The 13,500-nt window shown below is 35.6% G+C and overlaps 1 protein-coding gene across 1 annotated transcript; it reads right to left on the bottom strand.

Moving 5' to 3' along the window:
- Positions 1–5,263: 5,263 nt before the first annotated feature.
- LOC18431887 (uncharacterized) lies at positions 5,264–10,707 on the bottom strand. Its single transcript, XM_088868387.1, has 2 exons — positions 7,719–10,707; positions 5,264–6,014 (listed from the first exon to the last, which is right to left on the bottom strand). The coding sequence occupies exon 1, from the start codon at positions 10,125–10,127 to the stop codon at positions 8,340–8,342; it is 1,788 nt and encodes a 595-aa protein (XP_088724513.1). The 5' UTR covers positions 10,128–10,707; the 3' UTR covers positions 5,264–6,014; positions 7,719–8,339.
- Positions 10,708–13,500: the final 2,793 nt, after the last annotated feature.

The raw sequence follows: 13,500 nt of genomic DNA, 5'->3' as shown, positions 1-13,500 counted from the left end.
ATGGCATGGATATGCATGATTTATAGTTGGGTGGGGGTTGTTCTTTTGACACCTTTCTTTGAAAGCCTATTGTGAGATGTCGACCTTTGGTTGCCAGCCACTTTCGTTGGGTGGTAGGCTGTAGAAGTTCTATCTCTTTCTGGCATAAAAAATGGCTCGGTGAGGTTCCCCTTAAGCTCTCTTTCCCAGATTTTGTTTGAAAAAACAACACTTCCTAAAGAAAAGATTGCCAGCATTGTCGATCTGAGAGAAGCTCGCCCCTCTTGGAATTTGTCATTTCCTTATGACAGGCTCAATGGTAATGATTTTCAGCAATGGTTACAATTACTGGAGTTATTGGATTCGGTATATATCTCACAAGATTCTGATGATCAACTTGTCTGGGAATTTGAATCTGATGATAACTTTTTTGTTAAATCTTGTTGTAAATTCCTCTTTCATGACAAGTGGAGATAGTCGTTACCTGATGTGGCAAAGATTTAGAAATGGCATATCCCTCACAAGGTTCAAGTTTTCTTATGGTTGGCTGGTCAGAACAAAATCCTGAGTGTCCATAATCTTATCAAGAGGGGAAACATGCTTCCTAATATTTGTCTTATGTGCAAACTTAATGAAGAAACTAGGAACCATATTTTCCTTCAATGTTATGTGGCATCAACTATTTGGTATGGTTTTTTCAACCTACTTGGAATCTATGCTTCTCTTCTTAGGTTGGTTTTGGACATTATTACTTAGTTATCCTTTTCTCATCTCCTCTTTGAAAATTCTTTGATCAGGTGTATTGCTTGAGGAGCAGTTGTTTGGGAAATTTGAAAGGAAAGGAATAGGCGTACTTTTGATGGTATTAGCCTTCCTTTTGACCGGTTGTTAGACAATATAAAGCATTCACTTGGCAATGGTATTTGGTCACAAAAGAAGGCCTTTCTAAAACGGACGTCTTCATTAATTTGTAAAATTTGTTTCTCAAGGGTAAAGGAAGATGCGCCCGCGTTGCTTCTGGCCTCTACCAGAGACAGGTCGTTTCAAACTAAATTTCGATGGTAGCTCTCTCAATAATCCAGGTTTGGCTGGCATAGGAGGTGTTTTACACAATGAGCTCGGTGAGACCATTTTTTCTTACGCGGATCCTATTGGGGTTGCTACGGCTAATCATGGGGAGGTTGCTTCTTTACTACAAGGTTTGAAGCTCATTATCTCCAAAAATCTGGCTCATTGTTGTATCTGCGAAGGTGACTCCCTAAATGTTATTAATTGGTGTAATAAGAAATCGCGTATCCCATGACTACTTCGGTCTCTTTGGTTGGAAATCATGGATTTAGCTGGCCCCTTCGATGTTTCCTTCACTCATGTTTATCGTGAAGCCAACGATATAGCAGACTCCCTCGCTAAAGGAGGCGCTTCGTTGCCTTCTCTTTCTGTGTCTTCTGATGTAAATTCCTTTGTTTAAGTTATTGAATAAAGCTTCGAACATTTGTCAAAAAAAACTAAACTAATGCAGATTTCGATTTGGGTCGTGCTCGAAAACCTCTCACTCTCTCTCTCAAGACTACAAAGCATACGAAAGTGGATATGATTTTCACTCTCTCCAACAATGTAGGAAAAATCGAACAGGAACAGTTAACCAGGGGCCCAAAACTGGCCGGTTCAACTGTTCCATCCGAGTAAGTCCCAGGCAGTTAAAAAAAATGTTAAAAAATATAAAAAAATTTAATAAAACGTAAAAAATATATTTAAAAAATTATTAAACAAAGCACATCCAAATTAAGTTGAAAATTAATGAAAAAATAGATTTTAAAATCTATTTTTAAATAATCGATTTTGAAGCGCATTGTGCAGTCTTTATTGGATTTGTTTTCTACAACCTCTTAAGGTCGTCATGTCTCACGTCTTGATATTTTTATCAATTTAAAGTCACTTGCTTCATCCTTCTCCTATATTGGCCATCCTCTTTTGATATGGAATCTGCCCCTTGAAGGATCCCACAAACTGAACTTTGATGAGAGCTCATTAAGGAACTTGGGTCTGGCAGGTTTTGATAGTTTGCTCCGAAACCATGAAAGAATGGTATTCTTTTCCTATGCTGGACCCTGTGCCAATACTTCAACTAACTAAGTTGAATTTTGGTCTCTCTTGCATGGATTGGAAATTATTAATGGTAGAGGCTTTAGGGGATATTCTTATTGGGGTTGACTCCCTTCCTAGTCTCTTTATGACATTTGGCTGAAAATTCATGATCTTTGTGCTTCCCCGGGGCGACGATTCTCTTTCCTTCATATCTTTCATGGAGCCAATGATGCCGCCGACAATATGGCTAAGCATGGAGTGGCTTTATCTTCTTTACTTACTTCTAGTTCTTTAATTATTCCCTTGTAATCTGATGTTGTTTAAGCACTCATTCAATAAAAGCCTGTAACATTGTCAAAAAACAAGAATCGATTTGCTCCAAAGGTATTTTTGAATTTTTTTTACAAAAAGAGAAATATATAAAAATGAGTATTAATGATCAAAACAATTTTCAATATTTTTTATAATGATGAAAAATATTAAAAAATATATTAAAAACAATATATTTTATTTTTTTGATTTTTTTTTTTTAAAAAAAAAAAAAAAAACCCGACCGATCACTAAAACCGACCGAAACCAAAAGTGACCAGAGATCGGTTCCAATTTAACTGATCGCGGTTACCGGTTAAAACGCCCAATATTTCCTTGAATGCTCTCCAATACTTATCATATACTCTTTCTCTCTACACTAGATAGTCTACAAAATGGAAGCTGTTTTATACCCTACAATAATGGAAATCATAATGACCCCCTCTCCCCTTCTTAAATGAAAGTTTAAAATTGGGACAATTGCTCTCTCTCGCTTGCTAGGTTACACAGTGTTACTAAAACGGATCCTTGAGACCTCTCTCTCTCTCTCTCTCTAGAATGTATATAATCCCTATCCATCCTTGTGTATGTGAGAAAATCGGTAAATTATGGGAACACAACATCTGTAACCCCAAAATCGAGTGTACCAAACTACCGTTTCAAAAAATCGAGTGTAACAAACTTTGAAGAGCCATATAAATCAGCAGCTTAGCTGGCTTGTGATGATAGTTGTCTATATAGAGTAAACATTATCATTTGGCTTGTGATGATAGTTGTCTATATAGAGTAAACATCATCATCAAACTTTTGTTTTTCAACTAATTGGAGTCGATTATACGAATCGTGATTTGCTATTTCATAATTCATAATAAATTTCGGTAAAATTTTAAGTTCAATGTTTACATAACACAACTCATTTACTTACGGCTTATTTACCCCACATCTCCACTCCTTTCACGTGTTTCTTATCATCCACCCCTCAAGTAGTGTGTTGGATAGTGCGCATGGTTATTGTTCATTACAGTGAGGGTTCGAATAACCCTATGTTGTGACAGGTCTCAACTTTCTCTGAAAAAATTCAGTGTCTATTAATTGTATGAATACACGGGCTTGTTTTTTATAGACAAATTATAAATGAAAAAATATAAAAATAAATTACAGTTTCCTATATTATACCCAAACTTACCATAAATACAAGATGTTACATCTGCCTTTTTTATATATACATATTACAATAAATAAACTCCTTTCACACTCCCCTTCAAACTCAAGATGTTACGAGAGAGAGCAACTAGAGTTTAAACATTAATTGCGGAAACGGGCAGTCGGATCTTCAGGTGTATAATATGACCAGTAGATGCAGTGGTTGCCATGTTCAAATTGCTTTATCAACAAGCACAGAAAGCATCGGTGGATCAACAAGCCTCAAGAACAGATGGCGTCAGGAACTGAGGGCCATATCAGAATAAAGCTCAATCAATCAGACAAAAATGCCAACGAGAAAGGAAAGCTTTCTATGCTCCCCCTACAACATAGAAGTTCTATCTTCCCCCTACTATCTAGCCGTCTATTTTTTATCAAGAGAGTCGCTCACTGTTTGATCTTAGATCTGACATCTCAAAGTATTTTATTTTTAGTTTTTTTAATACAAATTTTCTAAATATAAAAATTGGTACGTGTCATCTTCTCATTGGGGCGCACCTATAAAAAAAATATTAATAATAAATTTTTTATAAAATATAATGACCAAAATACCCCTTAAATTGTTCAAGGGTATTTTGGTTATTTTATTTTATTGAAAATATTTTTGTTTATATTTTTCGTTAATGCTAGTTTAATATAGGAATGGACTTCCAAAATTTGGTGTAAAAATAGTTTATAGAAAAAAAAATTAAAAATAAAATAGTGTAGAGACGTGACATTGTGATTGGGACAATTTTAAACCTCCATTAAAAAATAGACAGTTGGATAAAGGGGAGGATGGTTGTAAAAGGAACATACAAAACTTTCCCAAGAGAAAACATATCAAAGAGTTGAAAGCGACTCGACAAAGAGACAGATTTGAGAATCAAAACACGACTCGACAGAGAGTCAAAACACAACTCAACAGAAGTTGTACCAACTGGGTGAGCAACTAACTTGTCTTAAAAATTGGTGACAATGCTTCAGAGACGAGGAATTGACACAGCTAAAGTAAATCTCGCTCTAATACCATCTAAAGAATCGCAAATTTCTCTGAAGAGACTCAATGTCCATTAATTTTATGAATATACAGACTTGTCTTTTATATACAATTACAGATAAAAAAATATAAAAATAAATCACAGTTTCTTATACTATACCCAAACTTACCATAAATACAATATATCGTATCTACTCTTCCTAAAATACAGATTACAGTATATATTTTCTTTTCACGTATATAACCATTCCCTTCGCTAAGGGCCCTATTTTAAAGATCGTGGGTTCGAATCCTAATTTTCTTAAGAAAAGAAAATTAATTGGTTCGTGCTTGACGATTTGCAATGCTACATCCTAAGCTCAATTCGAATGACAGTGGCCCTCTCCCCACTGACTCACCCAAAAAAAAACAAAACCTCATTTACCTAGGGATGATACGAGTTGTCTATACAGAATGAGAAACAAAATAGACCGTCCCATTTTAGTGAGATTTAGAGAGAGAGAGAGACGATTACCAATCTCTATAAATCAAATTCAGGGCTTAAATGGAGCGACTGACGTCACAGACAAAATTTGCTCTAAATGGCTGATGATTCCCTTACAGTTCAGACAGAGAGAGAGAGAGAGAGAGAGGCCTCTAATGGAATGATGTTTGAGCTGTGATTGAAAATCCAAGTTTTAGAAGAATTCCATTATAGCCAAGAAGTAAGTAAATCGACATATTCAATTGGAAATTGACTTTAATTCAGCTGAATTCCCCATGGGAGTTTTATTAAGAGTCTACAAAGTAGAAACCATTGTAGTTTTTTTCTTTCTTTTGGTAATTAAATAGGAATGACGAGCCCCTACTCGTTTTTTAAAATCATTAGTAGTTTTTAAATACGTTAGGTGAAAATATAAACTTAGACCGTAGCAGGGCACAAATGATGCTACCACCACGACCCCCAACCACATTGTCAATTGTGCTCTGGAGCATGAGCCAGAGCTTGGAAACACAAGCGCATGCACTCCTATCACGACTGGTGTCACCCTTCTGAGTATCTTGAAGAGGCACTGATCCGGAAGGTTGTTGAGAGAAGGTTTCCTTTGAAAGTTGGCCTCGTCTTCCCATAAAACAAAGGGATTCGTGACACGAGATCTCTTTCGTGGAGGGCAATAGACATCCAAGTTGGGAGCAAGAGAGAGAAACAGGCTCGAGTCCATGAGGCCCGAAGAGTATAGAGGCCCTCCATGGCGGTCATCCCCTTAAAGAGAAAAGACCATTCCGAAAACAGAGAAATTTTCAAGGCAATAGCTAATCAAAAAAATCAGGTGTGAACAGCACAAGATGAATGTGTTGATTCAATTCCTCTATGGCTAGATTCTTCATTTCAAGATCTTGCTTAAGTTATTGAAGAGAAATATTATCATATACATTTACAGAGTCTGAAGTCAAAATTCCCAAATCATCACATCAATACCTGAAATCATATGAGAACGCATCAAACAACTGGATCCACAAAGAAGCTGAAGGAAATAAGCTCACCGAGCAAACAGGACGAGAAAACCATCGGTAAATATATTGGATCATAAACTACACTCTCCCCATTTTACATCATAAAAATCTATCCCTCGCATTTAGTATCAAATAGGATGACAAGTTAGATCATGCCAAAAATGAAAACAAGCAGCTAGTCCAGAAAAAAAAATCCACCCTTTCTATTTTTCAGGAGAGATCATATATAGAATAGGTTTATCATTAATTAGTGCAAATAAGTTGAGGCTTTCTCGAGAATCACAAAGAAGGAGCAGCCCTTTCTGAGGTTTTCAGCAATTGAAGGAACTTTCATGAGAATCCATCAGAGAAAGAAAGAAATATACAAGGAAATCCAATTTCACCTAAAAATCATTAAGAAAAAGAGGGATATCCATCTACTTGAATTGAAACCCTAATTCACCAAAGCAAAGATACAAAAAACATGTACAGGCTCTAATCTACCATAATAACATAAGATAAACAACTGTTGTTGCTATTTCTTGATAAATATCATTAAATCCAAACCCTTAAAAAAGCGAATAGTGGATCAAGATTTCAGAAACACTAGTTCGTAGAAACTTTCATATGCTGAAGTTTTCGACTTCACAAGTCTATCGTTGATCCAATGAAATCAAATATGACCGATATCTCACAATTAAAAAAAAAATGGGATCTATATACTTAGTAGAACAACCAAGTACCAAACACCTACACTTGGAACAAGGCCACAACTCAATTAGAAATCAGCATATAATTTCTGAATATGGATGAAGATCTTCAAATAAGATAAATTGAGGGATCCAAGAAAAATCTAAAAACCCCATCGGGTACCAAAGACTTGAGACTTAGAAACAAGGAAGTCTGTTGTTGCTCAAAACAGAAGCTAGGCGGGATTAAGTCCAGATAAGAGGAGGCCGATACCCCCATTTCCTTTAGGAACCTTATTGTATGAAGGCATAGAGGTCTGCCTGATAAGAGGAAGTAGAATCATTTGATAAACTAGACCACTCAATAAACCAAACCAAATAAAATGCCCCCCACACTCATAACGAAATCTAGGCAGAACAATGTTCATGATGGGTCCATATTTGTAGGCCAAAAGGCCCAAAACTAACCAAAATGCCACAATATTGTATAGAACACTAGAGTTGTGCTTTGGAATATGTTAACTATGAAATAGAAAAGATCCAATGGATGTTATTTGAAAAGGCAATGGGGTTCACTCTTGGGTTCAAGGCTCTTAAATGACAGGATAGTTTAGGTCCTTAATTTCATGTTATTAATCTACTCATGTGTGAGCATATTGGTATCTCGCAATTCCTGAGCAAACGAAAATTACAAAACGATGTCCGCCCATATGCATGCAGCCTTAAAACTACAAAAAAGGTATCAATTAGCTATTCAACCCTAAATATCATATGTTATTCTACTTTGGTGGGTCACGTTCAAGTATGCACATCACATAAAAAAACACTTAGTCACAGGTAAATATGCAAAAAATGAAATGGAATACCCTTTTCACACTGGAAATTTATCTCTAGCAAAACAAGAATGCGCCTTGTTGATATAAACACGAAAACCTTCATATGAAGACTTTATTCTATGGATATATATGTAACAACGGTTACTCATATTTGAAGTTGGTTACCTGTATGCTGTTGTTGCATTCATATCATCATCAGATGAAGCATAGGAAATCCACCAACAAATGGCTAACAAAAACCGCACATTCTTAAATTTTCAAAATTAGCCATTCCTATGTAGAATAGCAAATGGTTAAAAAGAATTTCCAAAAGGGATAGAAGAAGGTTGTCCCTTTCTTTCTTGAATGCTAAGCAACCACTTTTAGAAGTGGAGATGCCCTTGTTTCTGTTTCCTGGAGAAATCTTGTTGACCTATCTTTATGGTAACTTATGAGAACTTTCTGCCATTTATCTCAAATTTAATGGTTCGGTGGTGATGTTGTTGCATCAATCCATGCTAAGTTACCCAATGTTAACCTTTCTCAAAAAAAAATCTATGCTAAAGTTACCCATTTATCCTCCTCCCAAGTCTTCTGATATATTGAAATCAAGTGCTTCTCACATTGGCTTTCTCCACGAAACGATTGTTTCCTACGACAACCTTCTTGTCATGATCGCGATTTGTTTTCATCATAGAAGCTAAATTCTAAGGTAAGTAAACAAATTGAGACCTCGGCTTTTAGTGATAGACAATGTCGCAATAGGAACCAACAAAAATATTATAATAGCAAGGCAATTTTCATTACTCAGTTGCCCTCTCCAACTCCCGCTTTTTTTATTAACGTTTCTCGTTTTCTCTTGGACCCTAAGCGAACCTTGACCCCTTTCTTAGACCGGGTTTCAATGGCCTTCACGGGCAATGGCAAATCAAACATAATTGAGAGCTCTTGAATCGAGCAAGAGCTAGCTCTCTGCATTTTATTTGCAATTACACGAGCCTTATCCTGCATCCCTAAGTGTACAAGATGATTCCTTATTAACTCACATGTAGAAGTATAAGGAGGCACTCCTTCATCTATCATTGTCTCAAAGTGTGAACACGCATCTTCGATTCTCCCTCTCTTGCACAACCCATGTATCATGACTGCATAAGTAGTCACCGCAGGATAAAACCCTCTCTCTTCCATACCATTCCAAACTTTTACAGCTCTATCGAACCTTCCCACCAATATCAACATTTTGAGAAGCATATTATAAGTATGTTTGTCTGGCTTGCACAAGTCTCTATCCATCCTATTGAGAAGTCTAAGAGCCTTATTGACTTCCCGAACATTGCAGTGTATAGCTAGAATGGTGTTATAGCTCCACAAATCAGGACTTAAACCCTTCTCAATCATTTCATCCAAAAGCCCATACGCATCATCAACCCTCTCATTCTTACACAAAACTTTGATCAGTGAATTGTATGTGTACACATTCGGCACTAAGTTATGCCTCCTCATACTATCAAATACTCGAATGGCTGAATTAACATCATCTGCCTCACTGTAAGCATTAACAAATGTACTGTAACTAAAAGCATCAGGCACAAGGCCATAAGAACCCATTTCACGAAATAGCTTGTGTGCGTAATCAACCTTTCCAGATTTACACAGAGACCCAAGTAAAGTATTGTAGGCTACAATATCTAAAGGGACTTTTTCTTTGACCATTTCATGAAAAAGACTCTCAGCTTCAACCCAATTGCCAATTTCACCCCACCCATTTATAAGAATACTGTAAGATTTTGAGCTCACTGCAAACTCGAACTTTGCTTTTTCAAAGAATTTATGAGCATAATCCACAAGGCGGTGTTTACAAAGAGTGTAAATTAACTGATCAAGATCATCAATAGATGGTTTGATCCCAAATTCTTCCATTCTACGAAATGCTCGAATAGCATCAGTTGGTAAGTTAGCCCTAGCGTAACTCCTGAACATAACCCAGAAAAGCTCTCTTTTGATCTCAAAACCATCATTTTTCATACCGAAAACCAGGTCCCAAATCATAGGAAAGTGTCGATTGCTACCTAAAATGTCCACCAAAATTCGATAACTCTGCTCACTGTGTTTAAAGTCAGGGCGTTTATAGGCCCATATAAAGAACCTATGAGAAGAATTTCCAAGATCTTTACACCTTTTCAGTACTTGCTCCACTAAATCAGTTGTTAATTCTCCATTAAACCGCTCGAGTGAAGGTTCCATATCATGATTAGGGCTTCGATAATCGCTTAATATCCGACAGATCTCATTCACATTATCACTTAACTGAGACGAACTAACGCTAAATTCTGAATCCGAGAGGGAAGAAAATGGCCTAGAATTGGAGGAATGAAAGTTATAAAAATGGCAGAATAGCCCTGAATTATAATCGATTCGTGTATCCATAATTCTGAATAGCCCTGAATTATAATCGATTCGTCTATCCATAATTCTGACGACATGAATATGAGAATAATCTGAGAAAGAATGGCGATTGCGTACCTTGTGAACAAGCACGGCCATGGCATGTAAACTAGGGTTTTGGATCTTGAAGAGGAGAGCTTTGAACGTCATTGAGGTTGGGGCTTAATCCAACCCGAAGCTAAATTGTCCGATGGGTGCGAGAAAGAGGGAGAGGGGTTTTCGTTTGAACTGAAAAAGAGAGGGCTTTGCGCTTGAACCAAAACAACGCAAATTTTCGCATGAACGAAAAACAGTGCAAATTTCAATTTGGGATATATTCTTCACAGAGAAATGATCCTATGGGACCCTCTCCCACCCATATGTTTTCTATAAAATGGGACTCTCTCCCACCTTTATGTCTTTAAAAATAAAATAAAATAAAAAAATATTCATCATTAAAAATAAAATAAAATAAAAAAATATTCATCATTAAAATTGATATGGATCTCTAAAAAAATCAAATTTCACAATTTTGTAATAACTTTTTTTAAAGATATTTATCTACTTTAATGATAACCCTTTAAAATCCTAAACACATAATTGAAAGGAAGTCTTATAGCATCATTACTCATTTTTCAAAACCTATATATATATATATATATCCTGGGCATAAAAAAAGTTCGATTTTGGACATGTTCTCCGAAGCCCCTCTCTCTCTATATACTAGCCATACGAAAATAGATACCGTTTCACTCTCTTTATCATAAAGACTCTCTCTCTTAAATAGAATGTTGTTTTACGCCCTGTTAATGTTTTAAGAAAAACATATCGGAGCGAGTGGATCGTCCACCCTCAATCCCAATTCGGATCGGTTAGGTTTGGAGATCCGGATTGTTCTCTAATCATCTTGATTGGTAATCCAAAATTTAAAAATAAATAAAAATTAAAATAAAGGTTTACATGACGTGGATGTAGACCACATAAAATACTAAATAAGCTTAAAGAAAAGAAAACCAATTGGGATGAGGATTTTATGTGGGAAACGGGACCCATACCATTATAAAACCGGCTCTAATTGATTCCATATCTAAATCCACAAATTGGATAAAAAACCGTAAGGTTTTAAACCACTGTGCCCTACAATCTTCGAAAACATAAAGACCCTCTCCCTCTATCTTAAATCCAAATATAAAATTGGGACATATGCTCTATCTCTCTTATTCCATTAGAAAGTTACCAAAAATGGATAATGGTTTCTCAATCCACAATCCTTGAAATCATAAAGACCTCTATCTCTAATAAGAATGATAATAATGATCTAGAAAGATATGATTACGATCAGGATTAACATGATAATAATAAATATGATGTATTCATGATATATTATAATCTCTTTGTATGATTCTCTTTCATATCTATACATATTTGTTGTAATCACATTTTTCATTGAGTCAATCAAAAAGGGGTATATAAATATTATAAATAAAACCCACATCCCTCTCTATGAGTGTGGAGAATTTTACACAAATATTGTTGTTTTAATATTTTCATGGTATCCATAAATATATCATATTTATCTTATCATGTTAATCATGATCATGATCTTATCTTTCTAGATCATTACCATTCTCTAAATCATTGTCATCATTCTTATTACTCTCTAATATGAATCAGAACAACACCCTCTTTGTCTCACTCTCTCCCTCTCAACTGCTAATTTAGAATTGGGACCCTTGAGAGTGAGTAAATCTCACTCAATTAGAAATTGACTTTATTTTTGCTAAATCTCCGATTATAATTTGCTTAGAAGTGTCTAAAAAGTACAAAGTAGAAATGGTTGTAGGTTTTGTTTCATTCAATAATTTTGTCTTGGTTTTTTCACTCAACTTGGTGTCTCCATGATCGTGCCCGGTATTGCCATCCACTTGGCTTTGCCGCATCTTCTTAAGGTAGGTAACGCAATTTGGAAAATTATTAGAGGTGTGATTGTGCAGAAAGCATGGAAATAAAGAAACACGATAATCTTTGAGGGGTGTGTTTGTCATAGAGGGTTCTTAACAATATCAAGCATTCGTTTTGATGTTGATTGGCAGTAACGAAAAAAGCGTGGGGTGTGTTTGAGTTAGATATTTCTCTTAATCTAAGAAATCTTTATAGAATGCAATTCATCAAGAGTCGACCTAGATCTGCTTGGGTTCTACTTAGAAAATCTTTATAGAATGCAATTCATCAGGAGTCGGCCTAGATCTGTTTGGGTTTTGCTTGATATGTGTAGGTTCAAACTAAATTTTGATGGGAATTTTAATCATGTGGAATTATTTGATCTTTTTAATGGTTTGAAGATCTTTATTAGCAGAAATTTGGAAAATTACTGTGAGATTGAAAGAGATTCTTTGAATATTATAAGATGGTGTAGGAAAGAACAAAGAGTGTCATAGGAACTCAAATCTTTATGCTTTAGCGGAGCCATTGTCAGTTTTTTTCCTTTGGATTTATAAAGAGCCTAATAGTTTGGCTGATTCTTTGGCTGAGGACGGCGCTTCTCTACCTTCCCTTGTGGTTGCAGATGATGTCTTTACATTTGTTAAAAACCAAAAAGGGTAGTCCTTAACACCAACAAGTGGCCTATGCGTATGTATGTGCGCATGCATGCGTCTAGAAAGCGGATTTTAGAATTAAGAATATAAAGAGATAAAAAAAACTCTGCCGTGGCCCGGTTCCAATCATATGGATAAAGCAAGATGATTGTATTAGGCTGACAGATAGCATAAAACTTAGTCATATTTTTCATAGATCATGAATGAAAATGAGCAAAAAGAGAAAATAATATTAATGTGCCAAACCCCAAATAATTAAAATAAAAAATTTATTTTATGCTGACTGAACCGCATTTATACATATCTGACTTTGAAAGTATAAAACATCCATCTTAAAGATAAATACAAATAAATGTTCCATCTAAAAATAATAAAAACTAAATGTCCAAATATTTCCTTAATAGAAATATTATTTTTAATTTTTAAAATTTTATTTATTTTTTCATGAACTCCATATCACGTCTTTAAAAATTAAGTATTAAAATTCATTTAAAAAACAGATTTATTAAGAAGCCCGCATCTCTACATATGCAGGCCTGGCCCATAGAAACCGGGTCCATTAAAATAAGTCTTGAATAATGATAGATAATAGAAAAATGTGCTAGAACTCTTCGAGAGAGAGGAAACGGTATGCTTGCTGCACCCTCTGATCAGAAGAAAATGAGAGAATGAGAATCGTGCGTCGACACCAACCCAAAGGAGAAAACGATGCACTCTCAATGATAGATAGAGAGAGAGAGAGAGAGAGAGGAAAAGAGCCCGGGCTTACTTGGTTAGCCCTGGACGATTGGCAAGGCTCCGTCCCATGCTTAGGGGCCCCAAAAAAAAAAGCAAAATTTTTAAAAAGCTATAAAAAAAAAAAAAACAGAGAAAGAGAGATCGTTGCACTCTCGATAAATAAGCGAAAGTATAAGACAAGGGGACAATTAACAAACACAAAGAAGAAG

Source organism: Amborella trichopoda, chromosome 5, assembly GCF_054954075.1.
Source record: "Amborella trichopoda isolate Santa Cruz 75 chromosome 5, AtrichopodaSantaCruz75HAP2 v2.0, whole genome shotgun sequence".
In the NCBI taxonomy this organism is placed as follows: domain Eukaryota; kingdom Viridiplantae; phylum Streptophyta; class Magnoliopsida; order Amborellales; family Amborellaceae; genus Amborella; species Amborella trichopoda.
The sequence above is the reverse complement of the archived record's forward strand: the minus strand, read 5'-3'. Positions and strand labels throughout refer to the sequence as shown.

Excerpts from the sequence above, each read along its gene's own strand:
- LOC18431887 (XM_088868387.1), bottom strand. The coding sequence starts at position 10,127 with ATGACGTTCAAAGCTCTCCTCTTCAAGATCCAAAACCCTAGTTTACAT.